General features: G+C 51.4%; 1 protein-coding gene across 2 annotated transcripts in view; it reads right to left on the reverse strand.

Annotated features, from left to right (window-relative positions):
* Nucleotides 1-23,306, reverse strand: part of RIMKLA (ribosomal modification protein rimK like family member A) — a 32,981-nt gene that overhangs the window by 7,705 nt on the left and 1,970 nt on the right. Inside the window, exons 2-3 of one of the 2 annotated variants that reach the window (XM_047789519.1) lie at nucleotides 8,849-9,079; nucleotides 5,011-5,097 (exon numbers count right to left, since the gene is read on the reverse strand). In XM_047789519.1, the coding sequence (XP_047645475.1) occupies nucleotides 5,011-5,097; nucleotides 8,849-9,079 (318 nt within the window). The remainder of the gene's footprint in view (nucleotides 1-5,010; nucleotides 5,098-8,848; nucleotides 9,080-23,306) is intronic. The other variant, XM_047789520.1, reaches the window with a different exon arrangement.

Raw genomic sequence — 23,306 nt, forward strand, 5'->3', positions numbered from 1 at the left:
CATTAGGAAGGATGTTTAGCAGAGATGGGGCTAACGACAGGGACTCAAAATAAATAGGGCTTGGTTCCTGGCACAGAGGTTCTAATATGGGGCTTGGCTGGCACCTAATAAAGGACCTACAGTTTTTTTTATTTGTTTTTCCTAGGGCCGCGCCCGCGGCACATGGAGGTTCCCAGGCGAGGCGTCTAATCGGAGCTGTAGCCACTGGCCTACACCAGATGCTTAACCCACTGAGTGAGGCCAGGGATCGAACCTGCAACCTCATGGTTCCTAGTCGGATTCGTTAACCACTGAGCCACGACAGGAGCTACAGTTTTAAAGGAAGGAGGGGAAAAAAGTGGGGAGAAGGGCACGAAGATCCGCTGACCATCTACTGCGTGCCAAATACTTTTGAAAAATTATTTCTTTTGCATTTCATACTAGTCCTGTGAAGCCATTAGGACAAGGAGAGTTATTTTTGTTTTACTGAGGCAGTAACTTTCTCAAGGACATAGCTTGCCGAGTCCGCTGCCTTCTTGAGACTTATATCCACCCACCAGAACCTCGCAACTGCTCTAATTTTGTTTACTCCCTATCCATTTTCCCTAAGATGCTGTGTGCTATACTAGCAACGACTAACGTGAAAATGAAATTAAGAATACAGGCCCATCTATAAAAGTATCAAAAACAATTTTTAAAATTTAGGAATAAATTTAACCGAGGTTCAAGGCTCATACACTGAAAACTACAGAACATTTTTGCAAGAAATTAAAGACTGACATAAATGGAAGGCCTGCCATGTTCAGAAAGTGGAAGATTTAGCATTGTTAAAACGGCAACACTCCTTAAATTGATCTACAGATTCAATGCATCCTCCACCAAAATTCCAACTTCCTTTTTTGCAGAAATCTATCAGCTGATCCTAAAATTCATACGGAGAGGCAAGGGACCCCCAAATAGCCAACAAAACCTCGAAATAGGAGGACAAAGTAGATGCGCTCCCAATTTCAAAACGTACTACCAAGTTACAGGAACAAGACAGGTGGGGCTTGGCCTAAGGACAGACATATGGAGCAATGGAATAGAACTGAGAGCCCAGCATAAACCTTCATTTTATGGTCAGATGGTCAACTGGTTTTTAACAAGAGCTCCAAGAGCATTCAATGGGGAAGGAACAGTCTCCTCACAAAAAATTCTGGGGAAAAAACTGGATATCCACAGGCAAAAGAATGGAGTCAGACTCCTTCGTCATGCTCTATGCAAAAATTAATTCCAAATGGACCAGAGACCCAAATGTAAGGGCTAAAACTGTAAACCTCTTGAAGGGAAACACAGGTGCAAATCTGTGTGACTTTGGGGTAGGCAAGCACAAAAGGACATCAAAAGCACAAGCAATCAAAGGAAAAGAATAAACTGAGCTTCATCAAAATAAAAACTTTTTGTGCATGAAAGGATATCAAAAAAGTGAAAAAATGACCTACGGAGTGGGAAAAAAAAAATCACACTCAAACTACGTACCTGATAAGGGGCTAAGTAGCCACAACATATAACGAACCCTGGAGCTCCCACTGTGGCTCGGGGGAAGTGAGCCTGACTAGGATCCATGAGGATGTGGGTTCGATCCCCGCCCTCGCTCCGTGGGTTAAGGATCCAGCGTTGCTGTGCGCCGTGGTGTAGGTCACAGGTGCAGTGTGGACGTGGCGTTGCCATGGCTATGGCGTCAGACGGCAGCTGTAGCTCTTGATGTGACCCCTGGCCTGGAAACATCCATATGCTGTGGGTGTGGCCCTAAAAAGCAAAAAAAAACCCACCAAGAAACAAAAGAAAAAAGAGCTCTAAAAAAATCAACGAAAAGACTAATATACCAACTGAGAAATGGGCAAAGGATCTGAGCAGTCATTTCTTCAAAGAAGAAATACAAATGGCCAATAATACGAAAGTGTTTTACACCACGAGTCATTAGGGACGTACGAGTCAAAGCCACAGTAAGATTCCACATTACACCCACTGGGATGGCGATAATAAAAACAAATTACGTACGTAAAAGTTGGTGGAAGAGCAAATCTTAAAAGTTCTCATGATAAAGGAAAAAATCCTGTCACTGCGTACGACGACCAGTGTTCACCAGACTCACGGTGAGCATTTTGCAATATATGCAAATATTGAGTCATTATGCTGTACGCCTGAGACTAATAAAACATGACATTCAATTTCAAAAAAAGGTTGAAAAAATTTAAAAATAGGAGTCCCCTGGTAGCTCAGCGGGTTAAGGCTCTGGCAGTGTCACTGCTGCGGCTCGGGTCCTTACTGGGGTGTGGATTCAGTCCCTGGCCTGGAAACTTCCACATGCTTTGGGCGCAGCCAAAAAATAAAAATAAATCAATATTTTAAAATATATAAAGTGGGCCTATACACTATTAACGCTTGGAAGACATGCATTTTGGCTTGTAGCTTGTTTTTCTGGAGGTACAGTGATCATGTGTATAATTTGTCGAGGCAGATTAATATACCACACAAAAAAAGTTTTTCTTTTTTTTCCTTTTTCTTTTTTTTTTTTTGCTTTTTCAGAGCCACACCTGGACGTTCCCAAGCTAGGGGTCTAATCGGAGCTATAGCAGCCGGCCTACACCACAGCCACATCAATGCAGGATCCGAGCTGCATCTGCGACCTACACCACAGCTCAAGGCCACACCGAATCCTTAACCCACTGAGCGAGGCCAGGGATCGAACCCGCAACCTCACGGTTCCTTGTTGGATTTGTTTCCGCTGCACCATGATGGGAACTCCCTGAAAGTTTTCTCTCGTATGAGGAGAAGCTGGGCCTCTCCAGCATGGCTGGCAGGGTGGAAAATGGCAGAACTCCTGTGGAAAACAACCTGGCAGTTTCCCTAGAGTTACACCTCGAGTCAGCAACGCCACTCCTAGGCGTGTACTTAGAGACGTGAAAACAGATGTTCACACGAAACGCGTCCACGGCTGCTCAGGGCAGCACCATTCATGATCTCGCCACCAAGAAAACCACCCAGAGGGCCACCGACTGATGAGCAGGTAGACCAGGTGTGGACTAGCCACACAACAGAATGTAAGTCAGGAAAAGGGGTCCAGTCCTGGTCCAGGCGACGACATGGGGGGTCCTCGCCCACGCTCCGCTAAGTCGGAGAGGCCGGACACCAACGCCGCGGATCCTATGAGTCCATCCGTCGGAAACACGGGAAGGAGGCAAATCCAGAGAAACGGAGAAACGGAAAGGAGAGGAGCCGTCGCCGGGGATCCGGGGAGGGGCCGCCAGGGCCGACCTTTGAGACTAAAGGGTTTCTTCTGGGTGAGGGAGATGCCATGTGGGATGGGTGGTAACGGAGACGCAGGAGAGGGAACATACTGAGACCCTCCGCACGGTGTCAGCTCAGGGACCATACCTTCTGTTTTGTGCACCATATCTCAATTTCCAAGACACCTAAAAATAGTATATATTCTACTTAATTTCTGCGAATCATCCATCTTACCTTTCTATAATGTGAGCTCCCGGAGGGCAGGAATTTTTGTTCTGCTCCTTTGCGCATCCCCAGAGCCTTCGCATAGTGCCTGGCGCCTTGCAGGCCCTCAATAAATACTAAGCTGAATTTGATTTTCAGCGTGGTCTACCACGAGAAAAGATTCCGTGAGACACACTGCCTTTCTGCGCTACGGCGTGTCCGCACAGCCTTCAGAGCCACACCCTGCCAGCCAGCCAGACTCACTTCTCTTGCTTCTCAACAGGATCCCCTCTCCCTCCTGGAGCGGCTTTGCGCACTCAAGCCTGCCTGTGTGTTTGCTCATCCATTTCCTCAGCTCGAATCCCACACTCGAACTTAGGTGTCCTTTTCTTCCACTGAAGTTTCCCTGCCTCAGGGCAGAGTGGGCCCCTCCCGCCGTTTGGCTCCAACAGGTGCTGGGACCTGCCTGCCTGCCACAGTGGCCGTCACCCTGCAATGCAGTATCTCTACGCTACACATTGGAGGTTGAGGGCAGCGTGTCAGGTTCATGTCTGCGGCACAGTCCCCACATCATAGGAATTGCTCCTTCCACGTCCTTTAGGTACGGTACCTCCTCTCCCTCCAGATGCCCTAAGCAGTTAAGGACGCTATCTGGGTACCATCAGGGGGTACCCACGCACATCCTGCAGGGCCGGGGGACCGCTTTCTGCGGCATAATCTCTGCAACTGAGCACTGTAGTAGGTCTTGGAGACAGAGGGCTAGGACTTGGTTCCTGCTCCCTGAGCAGCTCACGGTCAAATCAGAAAAAGCACACACTTCTATAACCATCCCCGGGCGCAGTACTCTGCTAGAGGCACGTGGACAAAGTGCTATGGAAACACAACGGGAGAAGCGGTTGATTTTGTCTGGAAGAGGGGGAAGGAGGGCAAGGATGTGGCGGGGGAAGGAATGACACGTGGAGCTGGCCTGAAGCACGAGCAGAAGCTCACTAGAGGCCAGAGGAAGACGGCGTTTCCAGCAGAGGGAAGGGAGCAGAGGCGTAAAGAGAACAAAACCCATGGTCTAGTCCGGACTGGATCACGGCGGCTTCACGCGGCCAGAGCGGGCTGCCAAGGCAGGTGGGGGCTGTCTGTCCAGGGCCTTCCGGGCCACAGTGAGGCCTGGCAACTGTGTCTAACAGGCAACCCAAGTTCAGCAAGGGGGATGAGAAGAGGTCTGTTTGAGAGACATGACTCCCCCTGAAGGACTAGAGGGCGCACTGGCAGCAGAGGTAGGGAAACCAGCCAGAGGCGAGTCAGCGGGCGGCTGCCAGAGTCCAGGGGCAGGCTGAGACGGGTCTGGACAAAGCAAGGCCGGTGGGTGGGGTCAGCCGGGAAGGGACAGAGGCAAGGTCTACACCGCAGCTCCGCAAGGGGGCGCTCCACCTCTCCCCGCCACGCTCTCGCCCGCGTGGGGCAGGGCCCGTCCAGGCAGAGTGGCGGCCCCGACGGGACGCGGCAGAGCCGCACTGACCCCAGTATCCACGCCCCGACGGGACGCGGCAGAGCCGCACTGACCCCGGTGTCCACGCGTGCTCTTCACCACCACGGGGTAGCCCAGCGGCTCGGCTTCATCGATCATTTTTGAGAAGTCTTCATGCCCACCTGCCAAGAAAAGCGAAAATCAGTGGAGGGAAGGCTGATGGTCCAGGGCTCCGTGGGCGTTCTCAGGAGGGCTCGCATCTCTCTGAGGAAGGCAGTGTGAACCCGTTTCAATGCGACAGACATGCATCGTGCACCTGTCGTAGAAGAGGCAGGGGGAGAGAGAAGGAGAGCAACGTTTAACACGGGTTTAGGCTTTACAGGTTCTAGTTCATATAATTGTCAAGACGGTCCCACAGGCGGGGCAGTGATTTTTCACATACCATGGCTGCAGTTACCAGCCACTTAGCTCAGAATTCTAAGGCGGCCTCCAAGATTCCTACCCATGGCATACATGCTCTGCATAACCCTCTCTCCTAAGTGCAGGAGGGACCATTCCTGCAATTATGTTAATAATCAGTTGATGGGGAGTTACTCAAAAGCGAGATGATTCTTGGTGGGCCTGACCTCATCAGGTGAGCCCATAAAAGAAGGTGAAGCATCAGAGAAACCCCCGAGGGCCTTGCGGACCCAAGTGGAGAGAAGGCCACGTGACAGGCGCAACAGACAGCCAGCAGGAAAGCGGGCACCTCAGTCCTACCGCTGCAAGGAACCGAATGCCAACCAGTGAGCCTCGGAGGCGTCAGTTGAGATCCCAACCCAGTCACCCCGTGGTTTCAGCCTGGTGAGACTTGAACAAAGAACACAGCTGTGCTGCGGCTGGACTTGGCACCCCCAGAAACTGTGAGATGATAAATGGATGTTGTTTTAAGCTGTCAAATTTTCAGGAGATTATTGCATAGCAGTAGAAAAGCAATACCCAAAGAAACCAAGCCTGGGATTTGTCTTATCCAGAGTTAAGGTACGACTCAAAAGCCTAAACTGGCTCCACTACACTCCTCTAAGCCTCACTTAGAAAGTATGAATAGGAGTTCCCGTTGTGGCTCAGTGGAAATGAGTCCGACTAGTATCCATGAGGATGCTGGTTTAATCCCTGGCCTCACTCGGTGGGTTGGGAATCTGGTGTGGCTGTGAGCTGTGGGGTAGGTCGCAGGCATGGCTTGGAGCCTGAGTGGCTGTGGCTGTGGCTGTTGCTGGCAGCTGCAGCTCCTATTAGACCCCTAGTCTGGGATCTTCCATATGCCATGGATGTGGCCCTAAAAAGCGGGGGGTGGGGTGGGGAGAAGAATGCCAATGTGTATTAAAATCTTTCTAAATTGTTCCATAAGCTTCCTGGTTTCCTAGACTTCTGCATCTTTGGAGGACCGTTAGTCTGCCTACCACCCGTGATACTATAGTTTATCAATTTTTGCAAAGCCAAATACTCTGGAATACTAATAAAAACGGTCACGAAAGTGCTAATGATTTTTAAGAAATAAAGAAGCATGAAGAGGCAATGTCTAATCAGGGGCATCTTCACAAAGAGGACATTTACAGGAAGAGAACGCCTAGCCTCCGGACACCCACGGATAAATCTAACTCCTCTCTAGCATCCTTTTCTTCTTCCCTTATAATACAGGGCACGAGGCTTCCTTATCTAAGGCCACCCCTGCACCTGCCCATTGGACCCCTTCCCCTCTCATCTCCTCAGAGATCTTGCACCCTCTCTGCGGCATCTTCAACCTCCTAGTCCCCAATTCCAGCAGCATCTTAAACATGCTCAGTTGTCGTGCAACTTTTTTTTTTTTTTTCCCCCCTGGCCACGCCTGTGGCATGTGGAAGCTCCCGGGCCAGGGATCCGAACGCCAGTGACAATGCCATATCCTTAACCCACTGAGCCACCAGGGAACTACTGTCTCCTCTCTTCAACAAATAAGAGCCCTGCCCTGTGACCCTGCATCAGCCCTTCACTGCAGCCCTGTATCCTTTCGATCGAGCTGCTCGAAGCGTTTCCATTTCTTCCCCTCCTGTGCACGTCCTCATCCCTGACAAGCTGGCTTCTCTCCCCATCGCCACACGGAAGGTGTATTCACGGAACTCCGGGTTGCTAAATCCAACACACACGTCTCCGAGCTTAGGTGACACGTCCTCTCCGAATGGAGCACCGCTCTTCCGTATTCCAGCCTTCTTGGAATGCGCTTTCCCTCGGCTTCTGTCCCCTCTCCTCTCCCCTCTCCCACTGCTCCGATGCAGGCCCTGGCATCTGGTCTTCTTCCTCTACCCACCCCCTTCAAGGATCATCCTCTAGAACCTTTCTATTGAATATTCTTATTTTATGGTGATAAAATATACATAATAAAGCTTCACATTTTAAATGTGTCAGGTGTACAGCTCAGGCCTCTCTCCATTCTGCAGGGTCTCCCGAGTAACGCATCCACTCTGTGACCTCACTTCACACATGGAAGGTGTCCGGATCCACCGCCCTACCCACCCCTCTCAGGAGCTCCAGATCCATCTAGCTGCGGCCTGCTGACTATTTCTACCTGCGTCTGTGAGAGGCGCCTCAACAGAACGGGTCCCAGGCGGATGTGATCTCTCTCGCCCGCCCGTGGCCCCACCCACCAACCTCTTTCTCCTGCTCCAGGTTTCCAGTCTTAGGGAGTGTCTGCTTTCACACCTGGTTGCCAAAACCAGAAACCAGAGGCATTCTTTTTTTTTTTTTTGGTCTTTTTAGGGCTGCACCGTAGCATATGGACGTTCCTAAGCTAGGGGTCGAATCAGAGCTGCAGCCACTGGCCTATGCCACAGCTCACTGCAACACTGGATCCTTAACCCACTGAGGGAGGCCAGGGATCGAACCCGCATCCTCGTCGATACTAGTCGGGTTCATCACCACTGAGCCACCATGGGAACTCCCACAGACTCACTCCCGATTCCTCTCTTCCGCTCTCCTTCTATCCAATCGGTCATCGCCTCCTAAGAGTTCTGTCTCTTTCCTAAGTCTGAATCGGTGCCCTTACCTTCATTCTCACTATGGCCACCTTCGTAAGACCATCGTGGCTCGTCTGCATGATTGTAAAGGCTACTGCCACATCCCTTGTCTCTCTTTTGCCCGAGTCCAATTCCTTCTCCCCAGTGTGGCCAAATGATACGCTGAACCCTGCCCAGGCCACGTCCTTGCTCAAAGCCCTCCAATGACGCCTGCGTCAGAATTACCCCTCATCGCCTCCATAAACTGTAGGAGGCTCCTGATGGGGCGCGACTTACCATACCCATGACGTGGCTCTCTGGCCTCATGTCTCAGCTCCGCCTGCCTCGCGGTCCACAAACCCCTCAACATACCACTGACCGGTCATGTTCTCTCGTGCCTCTGGTCTTTCCATACTCTGCCTTCTCCTTAGATGCTCCCCTGTGCTCCTTGTTTTAGCGCGGTCACCTTACTGCGTTGCGGTGTGACCCGCTTGGGAAAGCCTTCCGCGGTGCCCCCTACAGTAGGAGCACCCCTATGTATTTCCACACCTCGTGGCACTCACGACACTGCACCGAACCCGCCTGTTTGCTTGCTGTCCTCTGCCTCTGATGAACCAGGAGGTGCTGAGGGCAGGACTCTCTTACTTTCCGCTACAGCCCAGTGCTACATGGTACAGGTGGCACACGGGTCCTGGGCGGTGTGTACCAGGCAGATATTTAATGAATGAATTCCAGGAAGAAAGAAGCAAAGACGTTTTAGACAGAGCAATTGACCGCGGTAGAGGCTCAAGACACTGACTCGCCTATAATGAACAGATTCACCTTGAAAACCACTGAGAGGGGCCGGAAGGTGTCTGGGAAGGGAGGGCCCAGCACGCAGGGGGTCTGGAGAGACCCGTCCCGACCCTCTTTCCAGGACACTCACCATAGGAGAAGGTGTCGGGCATGGGGACCCCATGTCCCGCCAGCTCCTGGAAGGTCCAGAACTTGTTGATGCAGTTTAAGATGCTCTGCGGGCGGTTGACCAAGCGGCAGCCCAGCTTCTCCAGGTGTCGCAGGACCGTGATGTCGCTGTCCGACTGCACCGAGGGGGTGGGGACCCGCACGAGCACCACGTCCGGGAAGGTGGTCAGCGCCTTCTGGTTCAGCTGCAGGCCTGCAATCGGAGGACAACGTGAGCCCGGTGCTGGCCCTCACCTGTCCCGCCAGAACCCGTTCCAACAGACTCCCCGAGACGGAACGCAGCGGGAAGACAGCTTTGAAAACACCACCTGACTCTCCTGCTGGAAGGAGAGGCTGCCGTCCAGCCGACACGCCACACGCACGGGCAGAGCGTGATGCTGAAGAAGCACAAACGAATGCATGGGGCGGGGGAGGGAGGAAGGGCAGCACGCCGAGCATCGTCTCAGTTACAGCCCGTGGTGGCCGTGGCATCTGAAGGCTGGTGGCCCGGCCCCACCGCAAGGCTTTAGAAGCCCTGTCTCAAGTCCTAACGCGAGGCCCCATCTCTCGGGCAAATCCTCTCGTGTCTCCTCCAGTGATGTTGGAGGGGCTCGAAGGGCTTGTGGGCATGGATGACAACCAGGAAGCCCCCACAGCCTCCGCGTCTCCGAAAGCGCCAGCTGGCCACTCACAGGTCCTTCCCGACAACGTGCCAGCGCCAGACTCCCCAGCCTCCACGCCGGAGAAGGGCAAAAGCGGCTCCCCCCCTCCAGCAGAGAGAACCCTGAGATGGCAGAGAGTCCCCGCCTTCCTGGTGCACAGCAGGGGTGTGAGAGAGACACAGTCCCTTGTGCACAGACCAGTGACCCTGTTCCCTGGGGACCCGAAGATGAAGAGACAGGAAATCGCGACAGGGAATCTCAAAGCAAAACAAACAAAAAGCCCAATCAAAACAACAACAGCAAAAGAATAATCCAAGTTAGAAGAACCCGCAGGAGATGGCGTCGTCCTGCACCTTCCCTCCGCACAGGACTGGCATTGCTCGGACTGGTGACTCGTACTGCTTAGGAGGCTGGGGCCTTAGGGACAAGGCGGGCAGTGCCGGTCACTTAAGGTGTCCTCACTGCTCTTTGATGACCTCATCTTTAAAAGCCATCTGGAATATCAAGAATGGCATGAAAATAACGAACTTAAAATGTCAATTTTATGGAGTTCCCATTGTGGCTCTGCGAGTTAAGAACCCCAACTAGTATCCATGAGGATTTGGGTTCAATCCCTGACCTTGCTCCGAGGGTTAAGGATCCAGCGCTGGTGCAAGCTACAGAATAGGCTGCAGGTGAGGCTTAGATCCGGCATTGTTGTGGCTGTGGTGTAGGCTAGCAGCGACAGCTTGGATTCGACCCCTAGCCCGGGAACTTCCACACACTGCAGGTACAGCCCTATAAAAAGAAAAAAAGAAAAAAAGTCAATGTTAAGTGAAAAAAAAATCACAAAATTATCAATCCCAGTTAGAAAAGGCTAGAAGAAGGAAAGATACCAACATTTTAACGGTGGGCAATGGGACTATAGGTGATATCCTGCTGCATACTTATCGGTATTTCCCAAAATGTCTCCAAGTGCATATGACACTTATAATACACAACCTTAAAAATCAAACTACTAAAGATCAATTCAATGTTAAACAAAACTAGAATGCATCCAAAAATATTTGGTCTACACAGCGAAAGGACTTACTCCTATGTGACACTGGATGAACTGGGAGAATTAGCTGGCCGTGAAGAGTCAGGGGAACAGGAGTGCAGTCTTCAAGCATCTGCAGGTGTCCATGCAGAAGAATTATTTGGCTTGTCTTCTCTGACATCCAGAGATAGAGCTATCCAGGAGAGCATTGTTCTGTCTGACTGTTTACTCTGTACCCCCAGCTCTTAGAACAGTATCTGGTGCCTGACAGGCACTCCATGTTTGTTTAACTGTATAGAAGCTACAGGGAGATATATTTGGGCTCAAGAGAAGGGATATTTTCTGCTGTCTTAGGATGGAACCAGCTGAGGCTCCCTGGTCATCCGAGGATGGCACAGAAGGGATGCAAAGGTTAGATGAGCTCACGGCAACCTGCTTGATCTCTTTCAACTCTGATATCCTTTGGCTTATATGACTCTAAGGTGGTGCACCCAGCATCTGAGGATGGATAAATGATGGAGACAGGAAATGGACTGGACAGGGCAATGAGAAGTGAGTTCGGGGAATTCTGGGTCTGCTTTAGGGAACCTCAAAAGGAGTCTCTAACATGCTCTAAAGAAAAGCATTTAGGAACGCCCTGGTGGCTCAGCAGGCTAAGGATCCAGCATGGTCACTGCTATGGCTCAGGTTGTGGTTGTGGCATGGGTTCGATCCCCGGCCTGAGAACTTCCACATGCTGTGCATGTGGCCTTTGAAACACAGTTTGAGAACCGTCTTACAGGCTTTGATTTCGAAGTGATAGGCGTGCACGATCACATAATTGCAAGAAGACAAAAGGCACTAGAGGCACTACTATTTCTCTATTCGGGAAGAATCATATCAATATAATACCCATTAAAAAATCTCTAAGCAAAACAAAACCAAAGCAAGCAAACAAACCCCCCCAAATCAGAAAACAACTACATGGATCTAACTTGCTCAGTTTCTCCCATTCTAGATGTTTTGGCACTTAAAAAAAAGAGAGCGAGAGCGAGAGCGAGAGCGAGAGCGAGAGAGAGTAGCTGAAATCGTTAAGTTAAATTGTTTTCGTGCTTCTGCTGATCACGGGAACCCCAGGAACGGGAAGGTACTTCCCAGGGATGATTCGTAAAGAGCATTCAGGACCTCTTCACCTTGCCATCAGAAGACAGTACCATTTATACTGCTTTTTCCTTTGTGGCTTACAGCCCCCCGGGGAAAATAACATGAAAGGGGGGGAAGCGAACCCCGAATATTATCGTCAAAATTGGTAAGAGAAGAAAGAAAGGTATTCTTGGTGAAAAGGGTGAGTAAATACAGAACACTCAGGGGAAAAGCAACAGCCCAGAACAACATGACATGATGAGATAATGCATATGCAAAAATGCTGTGAAAACTACAAAACGCTCTACATATGTAAGGCGCTGGCATTGTTCCTGCACAGACATTCTACTGAGCAGGGAGGACGCTTTAATGGAGCCTCTGTACCACCTGATGAGAAGAATGGCTTTGCAACAGAAAAGTGACCTAGAGGGATGAGAAGCAGCAGAAACGTCTGGCTTTTAAATCTCAACATGAGACCACAGACAAACAGTTAAACTTCTGAATGGGAAGAAAAGAACTTGATCAAGTTTCTGGAAATGCCAACCACAAGTGGACAGAGACAGCTCAGCCTCAACGAGCAGGTTCACGTACACCTAGGAAGTCTTACCAGGACTTCATCTCTCGTCTCCAAAGGTAAATCTTTGGGCCTGGCTCATTCCAACTGAAGCCTTTAATAAACGAAGAATGGAATGGGTTAACGTGGAGCTGAAAAGGCTCTCCCAACAGTTAGAAAGGTCTGGTCTCTGGCTGGGCTGGCCATCCAGCTCGACACAGAGAGGGGCGTGATGGGCTTAGCAAAAACACCTGCATGAACAGGTACTTCTCTGCCCACTGACCCGGCCCCAGCGTCCTTGCTGTGGGAAAGGTCACTTGTCCCCTGAGCATTCTCATTGTCTTTGCTATCTGCACCTCGCCTAAGCCACCATCTCTTGAAGTGCTAGACAACAGCAGTGGCCGGGGCACCTGTCGGCAGGGATAGCGGTTCCACGCAGCCATGGCCAAGAACAGCTTGGGTTTCAGGCTGGTGCTGGGCAAACCTGTCGGTGAATTCCGAAGCCTTTAACCACTTAGTAATCTATCTCCTTCTCCCCTTTAACATCTCTCAGGAAAAGGACTGAGCCTAGTGTGGCAATTTTCCTGGGATCCCTTACGTTCCCACTGCAATCTACAGGCCTTAAGCCAAGGGAGAAGGGCTGAGGCAGGACTGCAGGGCGGGCAGGGCTCTGCTTGGCTGCCAGAGGATGGAAAGGAAGCCCTGGACAATGAGGGGCTCCTGCCCTCAAAAACAAGCGGCTTCATGGGATTAAGCGCCCTTGTGCTCTCAGGCATCACCTGGACCTGGGAAGCAGGGAGGGGGGAAGGGAGCTGAGTTGCTTTTGAGGTATTTGGGGTCTCCCAGATTCCTAGAGTAGGCTTGAGATTTAGTGTTTAGCCTCAAACTACTTTTTTAAAAAACTAAAATGACCACTCTGTCCCCAAACAGGCCAATAAGATAGTGAACAAGATCAGGCCCCAAATCAGTCAGTATAAGGACCAGAGGCCAATCAAATACACTTTTGGCACCCACAGCAGTATTTTCTCCGTCTTCTAACAAGAATGATATACTTTCGTGAGTAATTGTGTTCTGATTTCCTTTTTTTTTTTGGTCTTTTTGCCTTTTCTGGGGCCGCTTCTGCGGCATACGGAGGTTCCCAGGCTTGGGGTCTAATTGGAGCAGTAGCCACCAGCCTACACCAGAGCCACAGCAACGCCAGATCCTCAACCCACTGAGAAAGGCCAGGGATCGAACCCTCAACCCCATGGTTCCTAGTGGGATTTGTTAAGCACTGAGCCACAACAGGAACTCCCCTGATTTCCTTTTGACTCTATTATTTATATTTGGAAATATTTAGATGTATTAAAAACAAGACAAAAAAGTGAGTAATGTTTCCAAAGAAGTGAGCCTTTCCCCTAATTGGTATATTGGATTAAATTCTCAAAATAAAACTTTTACATGTATATGTCCAACGGCAAATAAATGCACTTAATAATACAGAGAAATCGCTTTAGAAATAATCAAATCATGATTGGAAAGCAGAACTCAGAAAATTAAATACCCTTTTCTCAACCATTCATACCAATAGAGAACGAAGCATGGATAATAAAAGGTACAGGCATCCAGATCTTTTTTTTTTTTTTTTTGGCTAGCCGTTTTATTGGTCATCTGTTTTGTTTCAGGTACTAAGATGCTAAGACATGTCTCATGTGCTATTGCATTTAAATTAAAAACGTCTTGGCGTTCCCGCCGTGGCACCATGGGATTGGCAGTGTCTCTGCAGTGCCAGGACACAGGCTGGATCCCCTGCCAAGCACAGAAGGTTAAAGGATCCAGCGTGCTGCAGCTGCGGTGCAGGTGGTAACTGCAGCTCAGATCTGAGCTCTGGCCCAGGAACTGCACGTGCTGCCGAGTGGCCAAAAAAGAGGAAAAGAAGTCTTGCACATGGATCCTTGCAGTAGACCTGACTGTCAAAGCCTTTGCACTTGCACAGAACTGCTGCATAGTGGGTCACCCCCTCCAGACCTGTGGGCACACAGCACTCGTTTGTGCTCTCAGGTGTGAAGCATCTCTGGCTTCACACCTGCACACACGCGTCCCTGGCTTTTAGTCTGTTAGGAGAAGAAAAAAAAAAAAAAACCATTCTTCATGCACAAAGCAAGTGGCCGAAATAAAATCGCAGGACCCTGCAGCACGAAGGGAATAACGGAGCTCAGTTATGCCTGCTTTTACAACCACTGGATCTGAGAAGGCTTACGGGACAGAGTGAAACTCCGGAAGCTGCCAGAAAGGAATCAACGCCCTAAATAAATAAGTGGGTAATAACCCACCAAGTGCTGCCCATTACCACGTGGTATCATCCCAAACAAGAGCTGCCTCCCCTCAGTCACTCCCCAGGGTCTCCCTTTTCCTCCGCCCCCCACAGCTTCTCACGTCGGGGTGGGGGGGGGGTCTCTCACCCGGACGTTATCTGCACCCTTAACCGAGGATGCGAGGCCATTCCTCCTTCCCCCGCGAAGGTCTTTGCTACCCTGGCCCCAGACGTCTCACCTCCACCTTATTAAGAACCCACAGTTACTGTGGCCACCTTCTCTTTCCACCAGCCGCTATCTTGAGATTATTTAATTCCATTCAGTCTCTGCTCAACTACTGAGATGAGGCAGGAATACAAAGAAGAGCCAGGTAGGCTCTGTCTACCAGGAGCTTCTTGTCTCCTTCCGGAGAAAGGGATCAACGGAATTTGCATTCGGTCGGTCACTCGACACGCACACACAGGTATCGTCATTCAGTGAAGACTGATTTCGCACCTACTTTGGGTCCCGCCCGGTGTTAATGTGGGTTTCCCCAGAAGGCCTCCCGGACACAAGGGCTGGAGTGCAGGAGGTCTGTGATGAGGGCGGCCACTTCAGGAAACACGAGGAGGGGAGCAGAGAAGGCCACGTGGCAAAGAAAAGGTTTGCTACAAAGTGAGCAGCCCCCTTGGCTTCACCCTGCCCGTCAACAATGAGACACGGTTCTCCCACCTCACCCCAGGGTGCCCCCGCCTCTCTTACCTCACCCCAGGGTGAGGGAGAAAGCGAGCAACTTGCAACTTTTCTACACCCACCCTGTCTTTGGTTGAGAGCTAATCCAGGGGTGTTGTACTCAATCCCTGGCCCCTCTGGCTTGCCCTGCATGTGGGGGCAAGGTGAGTTCCTGTAACCAGAGAAAGCCCGCAGGCAGGGATTCAGGTGCTGAGGCTTCAATGGGGGGACCCCATTGCCATCAAATGGTAGGGGCTAAAGGGACACGGAGGGGCTGCTGACAGCAAAGGGACAGGCACTGTCTTAAGGGCTGGGCACAGGGGTTGAGGTGCGTGAGAGAAGCAGACAATATTCCTGGAATTTCAGAAGCAAGAAAGCACACACCTGTCCCGAATGCCACTGATGCTCTATGCAGAGCGCCTGGGTTTGCAGAGGCCTTCGCAGTCTGGTTTGGGCAGGGCTGGGAGAGTCGAACGATGTGGGAAGGGCTCTAGCAGGCATCTATATCAGGGGACAGTGACCGCAAGGGAGGAGGGAGCCGTTAGGTGACTCTCTCTAAGAGAGAATCCAGGGAAGCTGCAGAAAGGAGATGCTGACTTGAAATACTTCTGGGCTCAGAAGAAACGCCTAAAACTAGTATCTGCATAATGTCTACCTGCGGAAACAAGGTGACGGCAAAGGCAGCGTATCGGCCCTGAGTTCAGGGCTGTCCCGGGGCTGACACACTCGCAAGGGCCTTTTAAGAAGCTGAGGCCACAGGAGATGAAAGGCCGTTATGGCAACGTGCACAAAGTACCGGCCTCCAGGTCAGAGACTTGACCGAACTCTGTGCTGTTGTTAACAGCTTGGCAAGACACACTGATTTCCGAGCAACGAAAGGGCCACAGAACTTGAAAACCTGCCCCTTCCCCACCTCGCCAACACAATCTTTCCTGAAACCACCAAGACAACCTCGTCAAGCCCTCTTCCCCGTTTACGTGGGTCTCGAGGCTCCGGGGCCGTGTCATTTCTCTGGACTCTCCCCACCACCTGGCTCTGATATTGCCTTTTCCTTCCTCTTTTTTGCTTTTTAGGGCCGCACCCACAGCACATGAAAGTTCCCAGGCTAGGGGTCAAATTGGGGCTGTAGCTGCCGGCCTGTGCCACAGCCACAGCCACAGCCACACGGGGATCCGAGCCGCGCCTGCGACCTACACCACAGCTCAAGGCCACGCCGATCCTTAACCCACTGAGCGAGGTCAGGGATCGAACCCGCACCCTCCTGGATCCCAGTTGGGTTCGAGACCGCTGAGCCACGACGGGAACTCCCTGGCATTGCCCTGTCTATGCCCGGCTGCCACTCCCGCCCATTTCCCTGTGCCCTCGGGGACTCAATCAACGGGACTCAATGGGCAGCGAATCCCTATCCGGGACCTTTCCAGTGCGGGTTCCGCTCCCTCCTTCGTGTCCCACTGAACCCCGGCTCTCAGTGCCACGCTGCCCGCCCGCCCTGCAGGCTGTGGCTGTCTTCTCCGCCTCGCACCCGCGGGGCAGGAGAGGTGTTTGCTCCTTGCTCTTCCTCGCAGCTGGACCGTCCTCCCCTCCTCCGAGAACACCCAGCGTGACTCTCATCGGACCAGGCCACAAGTGTCCCCGTGGTACAGGTCACCTAAGGACTCCGGTCACTCCCTGTCCTTGGAGCTTTAGATTTGGACTTGCTGTCACAGACACTGGGAACTTCAATATCCCCGTGAAGAATTCTTTCAATGCCTCTGTCTCTCGGTTTCTGGACTTTCTTTCCTCCAGCCCGCCCCAGCCACCGCTCCCCGTTACTTTCGGGACTTCACACTGGCGACCAGAACTCCAGTCTCCGGCTGGTCTCCTATCTTCCCAGCGGACTCTCTAGGACCCCGGCGTCAGCCACACGCTGATGCTACCCAGCACTACCCACGCGGAGACCCCCCACCTTCCTTCACGGCCCCTCACCCCCTTCCACCCTCACTGCTTCTCTATTTAAATCCCCTATCAAACACCACAGCATATGCTCTCCAATCCTTGCACCCATTTCTTGCTTGGCGAAACCACAGAACCCCAGTTAGATCCAACCCTCTGCCTGCTCTGCGTGCCCTCCTGTGCCATGGAGCATGTCTGGAAAAAAATGCACAAACCTGCTGACTGGTCTCAAGGGCATCCTTCTTGCAGCCTGGCAAGCGTTCTCTTGCCCTCCTCCATTCACTCTCCCTCAGCCCCAGGCAGCTATTTCATACTTTCTCTTCCTGCCTCAAACCTTCACTTCTTCCTCCTCCCCATTCTTATGCTTCCTAAGCAATCAGAAGAGGACTTTTCTATAAGCTCCCTTATCACATTTTTTGGGGGGGGGGCTTTTTGCCTTTTCTTGAGCTGCTCCTGCGGCACATGGAGGTTCCCAGGCTAGGGGTCGAATTGGAGCTGTAGCCCCCGGCCTACACCAGAGCCACAGCAACACGGGATCCAAGCCGTGTCTGCAACCTACACCACAGCTCACGGCAACGCCGGATCCTTCACCCACTGAGCAGGGCCAGGGATCGAACCCACAACCTCGTGGTTCCTAGTTGGATTTGTTAACCACTGCGCCACGACAGGAACTCCTCCCTTATCACACTGATCCACCGACCTGCACCTGTGCCAACGGGCTACCCTCTCTCCTAAAGTGGCTGAAGGGTCCTCCTTCCCAGCTAAGGCCAACTCCTCGAAATACACCACAGATCCCAACCCCTCTCTGTCACTAAGGCACTGCTCCTGCCAGTCGCTTCTCACCCCTGCACCACCAGTCTCTCTCTTCTGGATCATCCACACCTGCACACAGCCTGCTGCCGCTTCTCCCTTAAAGAAAAGCCCTTCAAATCCATCTTTGAGCAATGTCTTAGCTCGGGCTGTTTTTACACAATACCATAGGCTGGGTGGCTTAAACAACAGACATTTATTTCTTACAGTCATGGAGACTGGAAGTCCGATATCAGGGTGCTAGCATTATAGGGTTTGGGTGAGGGCCCTGTTCCTGGCTTACAGACAGCTGCCTCCTTCCTGTATCGTCAGAGGGCGAGAAGAGGGAGGGGTCAAGTTCTCTGAGCTCTTCCTACAAGGCACTAATCCTATCGTGAGGAACCATCCTCATGACCTCATCTGACCCTAATTACCCCCCAAAGGTCCCATTTCCAAATACCGTCATTTGGGCGGTCAGAGCTTCCACACGTGAATTTTTGGGGAATACAATTCAGTCCCTAACAAGTTAACCCGCTGGCACCTTCCCTTTCTAATAAAACTCCTAAGACAGCCTATACAGTTGCTGTTCCCATCACGGCACCGGAGCGGCTTTCATCAGAGCCATGAATGCTACGTCCAGACTCTGAATCCAGTGGGCAAGTCTCCGTCCTCATCTAACTGGGTCCACCAGCAACATCCGACACAGTCGGACCCCATCCTCCTTTACATACTTTCCTCACTTGGCTTTCCGGACACCACACCCTCCTGGGTTTCATCACGTCTTTCACTTAGATTCTTTGCTGGCTCCTCCGCCTCTCCCCAAGCACCACACAGTGGAGTGGCCCCGAGCTCAGTCCTTGGACCTCTTTTCTGCCACCTGTTACTCCCTTGAAAGGTGTACGGAGATGCTCCTACTTCTGATACCCTCAGGCCAGGGCTTTCCCCTGAATCCCGACTGACAGGCTGAACTGCCTCCTTGCCACATCCATGTGGATGTTTAGTGGGCATCGGACTGGGCTCTGGTCCTCGCCATCCGCCCAAACCGACTGCTCTCACATCCTTCCCATATGAGTAAGTGGCACACCTTATTCTGGCAGCTGCTCCGAGCAAACTCTGGAGCCTCCTTGATGGGTCTGCCCTCCACACCCAATGCCTGATCCAGGAGGCAAGTCCTTACAACATCATCTTCCAAATAGATCCAAAACCCAGTCAGTTTTCACCTCTCCCCCTGGAATCATCCTAGTCCAACAATCACCATCCGCCGGCTCCCGCCTGCATCGTGGCAGTAACCTCCTAAGCCATCTCCCTGCTTCTGTCCTGGCTGCCATCAGTCTACTCTCAACACTGCGGCCAGTACGACCCTTTCAACATAGGGCAGGTCATGTCGCCTCTCTGCTCAAAACTCCGCAGAGGATTCCCAGCTCATTCCAGAGTAACAGGACGGCCTTCCATGACCCGCGAGGCCCTATACACTGGCTCCCCCGACCGCCCCGCCTCTCCCACCGCCCTTTCCTGGCACTCGCCCCTTGGCTCCCTCCGCTCCAGCCACACTGGTCTCTGTGCTGTTCCCTCCTCCCTGAACTACCCTACCTCCAGAGGGTCTACAGAGCTCGCATCCTCACCTCCTTCGGGTCCTTGCTTGAACATCACGCTTGGGGTGAGGACCGCTCCAGCCGCCGTATCTGAAGCTCCAACCCCTCCCCCACTTCCAGGATGCTGCTATCCCCCCTCCCTACTTTTTTCCGCCTTAGCTCTTTTCACCAACACACTATATATTTCACTTATCTTGTTTGTAGACTGTCGCCCCATCTAGAATGTAATCTCCTTGAGAGGCAGGGATTTCTGCCTGTTTTGTTCTGGTGCCTAAATCAGTACCTTACACATAGTGGGTCGTCAGCAGAGATCTGTTGAGCAAATGAATCAATGAATTTATCATAATGAAGGTGGAGACCAGATCTGTTCTTACTCTCCCTTAAATCTCCGGCACCTAGCACAGCGCCTGGCCTGGCACCCAGCTGAGGTCTGTGGAATGAATGTGGAATGAATAGGACTGCTGTGAAGATTAACTGGCACCTAAAATATATTCAAGGGTCAGTAACAAAGTTACAGGAATGAAGAACCATTATTCTTGCTGCTTTCCCAATGGTGGGGTACTTAAATGTATCACTGCCTCATAGTGGAAGTTCCTTTTTAATAGGGAAGCATCAAATAGAAATAGATTGAGCGTTTCAGGTCTTATTGTAGATTTGTATAAAGCCCTAACAAGGGAAAGTCTCTCTGCGAAGTCAGGTGGCTCACTTAGCCACTGAGAAGCGAGCAGAGTGAGATGGGAGTAGCAGTGACATACCTGGACGTCAGTGGATTCTTCACTAGTAAGGGGACTCACAAGGAGGTTTGGATGCACGGAGACGACAAGGACCTCCCAGATGATGGCTGTACCCCTCCCGTGAGGCAAGCCTAACAAACATGGTGGAGGCGTAGGACAGCAGCAACAGGTGCCTCAGACATCGATAAGCAGGGCTTTGAGATCCACTAAGGATCCCAACCCATTGGTTCCAGAACTTTTTCCCAACACAGTTCACAAGGGGTCCCTAAAAACAACTGCCAGAGATGTCAGCATGAGCCACACCTCACCCCATCCTCAGCCCCCGAGGTCAGCCCACAGTTAGGCATGTGGACTCACAGGGTAAAGCGTATCCACTCGGCACTCGCGTCCCTTTGGTAACACTGTATGGCCGGGGCTGCGCCTCACTCGCTGGCCTTTCCCCCAGCGCTGGATGGCGCTTCATTCGGATGACAGGGTGTCAGGCACACCTTTAGCAGGGACGGAGGCTAAAGACCGCCCTTTGGCACAAAGGTGAGCGCGGTACCCCTCCTGCTGGTGTCCTCTTGCACAGTGATGGGAGTCCAGGCTCTCTCCGGGAGGCCCCTGCTGCCCTCTGGAAGGCTAAGGCCCTTTCCTTGTTCGAATTTAATTAGGATTTCCCCCCACACCCAAACCTCTTAAATCTTCTTCACCTGCCTGTTCTCAAGAGCCACGTGAAAGGACCCAGACACTCTGATGTAAAGAACCTGACCTAGAAATTGCCACGCGGCTAACGAGGTTTGAGCTCCAAAAGCGAGGGAAGAATGCTGAATCATCCTGCTCCTGACAACCAAACTGGAACGCACCCTCTTTTCCAGGTCGGCCTCGTTTCTTCTGTCTCGGCGTCTGCCCCGAGTGTGGGCCTACACTTGCTTCTTGAAACTGTTCATGTTAAGACCTGCGAGTGGCCAAAGAACTTCATCGGCATCCGGGACGCTGTCCCCGAATAAGTACATGTCCTCCTCACAAAACCAGATACACATCCACTCCTGACCCCCCAGATGCAGAGGGAACCACAGTGCCTTTCAAGGCAATTCACTCAGTCATCCAACAAACACCAACTGAAGGCCTACTAAGCACCCGTGCCAGAGTCTCCATTTGAGGAATCCCCAGTCATTAAGAAGGTGAGAGAGACAAACGCTGTATATAAATAAGTCACAACAAAAGATGAGCCATGCTAGCTAAAAGGTCTGCGTGATGGTATTTGGCAGCAGATGGAAGAGAGAGAGACTGTTCAGAGGCAGGGTAAGGAGCTCAAGACAGACTTTTACAGAAGAGCGACTTGAGCCGGGCATGAAGGGCGAATAAATGTTCCCCATGAAGGAGGGAGCTGCACCAGGGGCATCTCAGGCAGGGGCAATGTCAGGGCAAGGGGCAGGGTGAAATCTCGGCAGGCTGATGCCCGGGCTGGAGTGGAGAAGAGGAAACAGAAAGTGTTGAGCCCAGCATGACTGAGTGTTGGTCCCAACTGGCAGCCAGCACGATGCACCCAGACGTCCTTACTGATGTTTCTAAGATGAACACGTAAAAACAAAACAAGACAAAACCAAACCCTAGACCTGCGCCTGGCACACCATAAACACTCCATGCCTTCTGCCTTGACTATACCTTGGCATTTTGGGTGCCCCATTCACCCACTCATTTTTGGTGTCCCCAGGATTGAGCATAATTCACAAATACGTGTGGAATGAAGAACGTGTGGTTTCTGAGGAGGAAATGGCAGTGGGCAGGATCCTCACGCTACATCCAGCAGGAAGGTGACGGCGATGTGTTTTCTACAAGAGTGTCTCAGGCACCTGAAGATCATTTACTCTTCCCAAATCTGTCAGGTAGGGCAGACCACTGGGTTAAAAACAACAGCCACAAAACCTTACAGTTGCACAGCCTTTTCAGCTTGTTTAAAACGAGTGCAGTCTTTAAACCCCAAATTTCTAACCTCCTGTCTGAATCCTATTTCAGCTACAGCCTGAAATTCTCATCTCTGGGTTTGGGTTCCCGCCAGCCTCCACAGAGGAAAGATTGGGAGTAACTTTAAGCAACTGGCAGAGTCCCTGCTCACACCTGCTCCAACCTGACTGTGTCACCTCCTCCCACAGGAATCTCAAGAAGGAACGGAAAGAAGCGAAGATACGTCATTTAACTTCCTAAATGACAACATCGCTGTCCAGCCTCAATTCAGTTCAGTTCCACATCTGCTGAGAAAGGTACTGTGGGCTGCAGATGTCCTAAAGCATACTTATCCCATTTCACTGGCTTGGAATTAGGAGATGAGGTTTTAGCCACCCGATTGCCGCGGACTAGCTGGATGGCGCCACGCACGTCACTCCATCGCTTGGAGCTGAGTCAGGTTCTTCACGTGTGAGACGAAGGGGTCAGGATGGATGAGGTCTCACTGCGTTCCAGCTCTCACACCAACCCTCCAACGGGAAAGAGCATCAGGGTCACCCCCACTCTATCTCAGAGCCAGTGAGCTCTAAAGTTTATTTCAGAGGAATACTTTGGCTCAGCAAATTGCCAATGGTCTTCTACAGTCGACTCTAGAAGAAACTAGGAAATAGACTGAGTATCTTTATTCATTCAAATATATTTACTGAGTGCCTGTTATGTGTGAGACACCACTTAGACACTGTCACAACACTGAACAAAGCAACAAGCTCACTCTTCCCATGGAAGTCACTTCCTTGTGCGTTAAAGGAAATGCACCCCCCATGCACCAAATACATCTTCAGCTGCTTTGGATGTGGCAGAAATAGTGATCTAATAGGGTTGTTTTGTGCGTTGGGATGTGTGGGGAACAATCTCTGAGTTAGCAAAAAATTAAAACTGCTCAAAAAAAATACCCTGTCTTAAGTTTCTCCATCAATTAGGCAAATAACTGTAGATTTCCTCGCAGTTTAAAAACTCAGCCCTAGTTTCTGAATAGATAGCAATACATTCACGCGTTATTCCAGCAGAATTTTAAGACACAAAACAAAAGGGTTGGAATGGTACCTTG

Source organism: Phacochoerus africanus, chromosome 8 (assembly GCF_016906955.1).
Source record: "Phacochoerus africanus isolate WHEZ1 chromosome 8, ROS_Pafr_v1, whole genome shotgun sequence".
NCBI classification, from domain to species: Eukaryota; Metazoa; Chordata; class Mammalia; order Artiodactyla; family Suidae; genus Phacochoerus; species Phacochoerus africanus.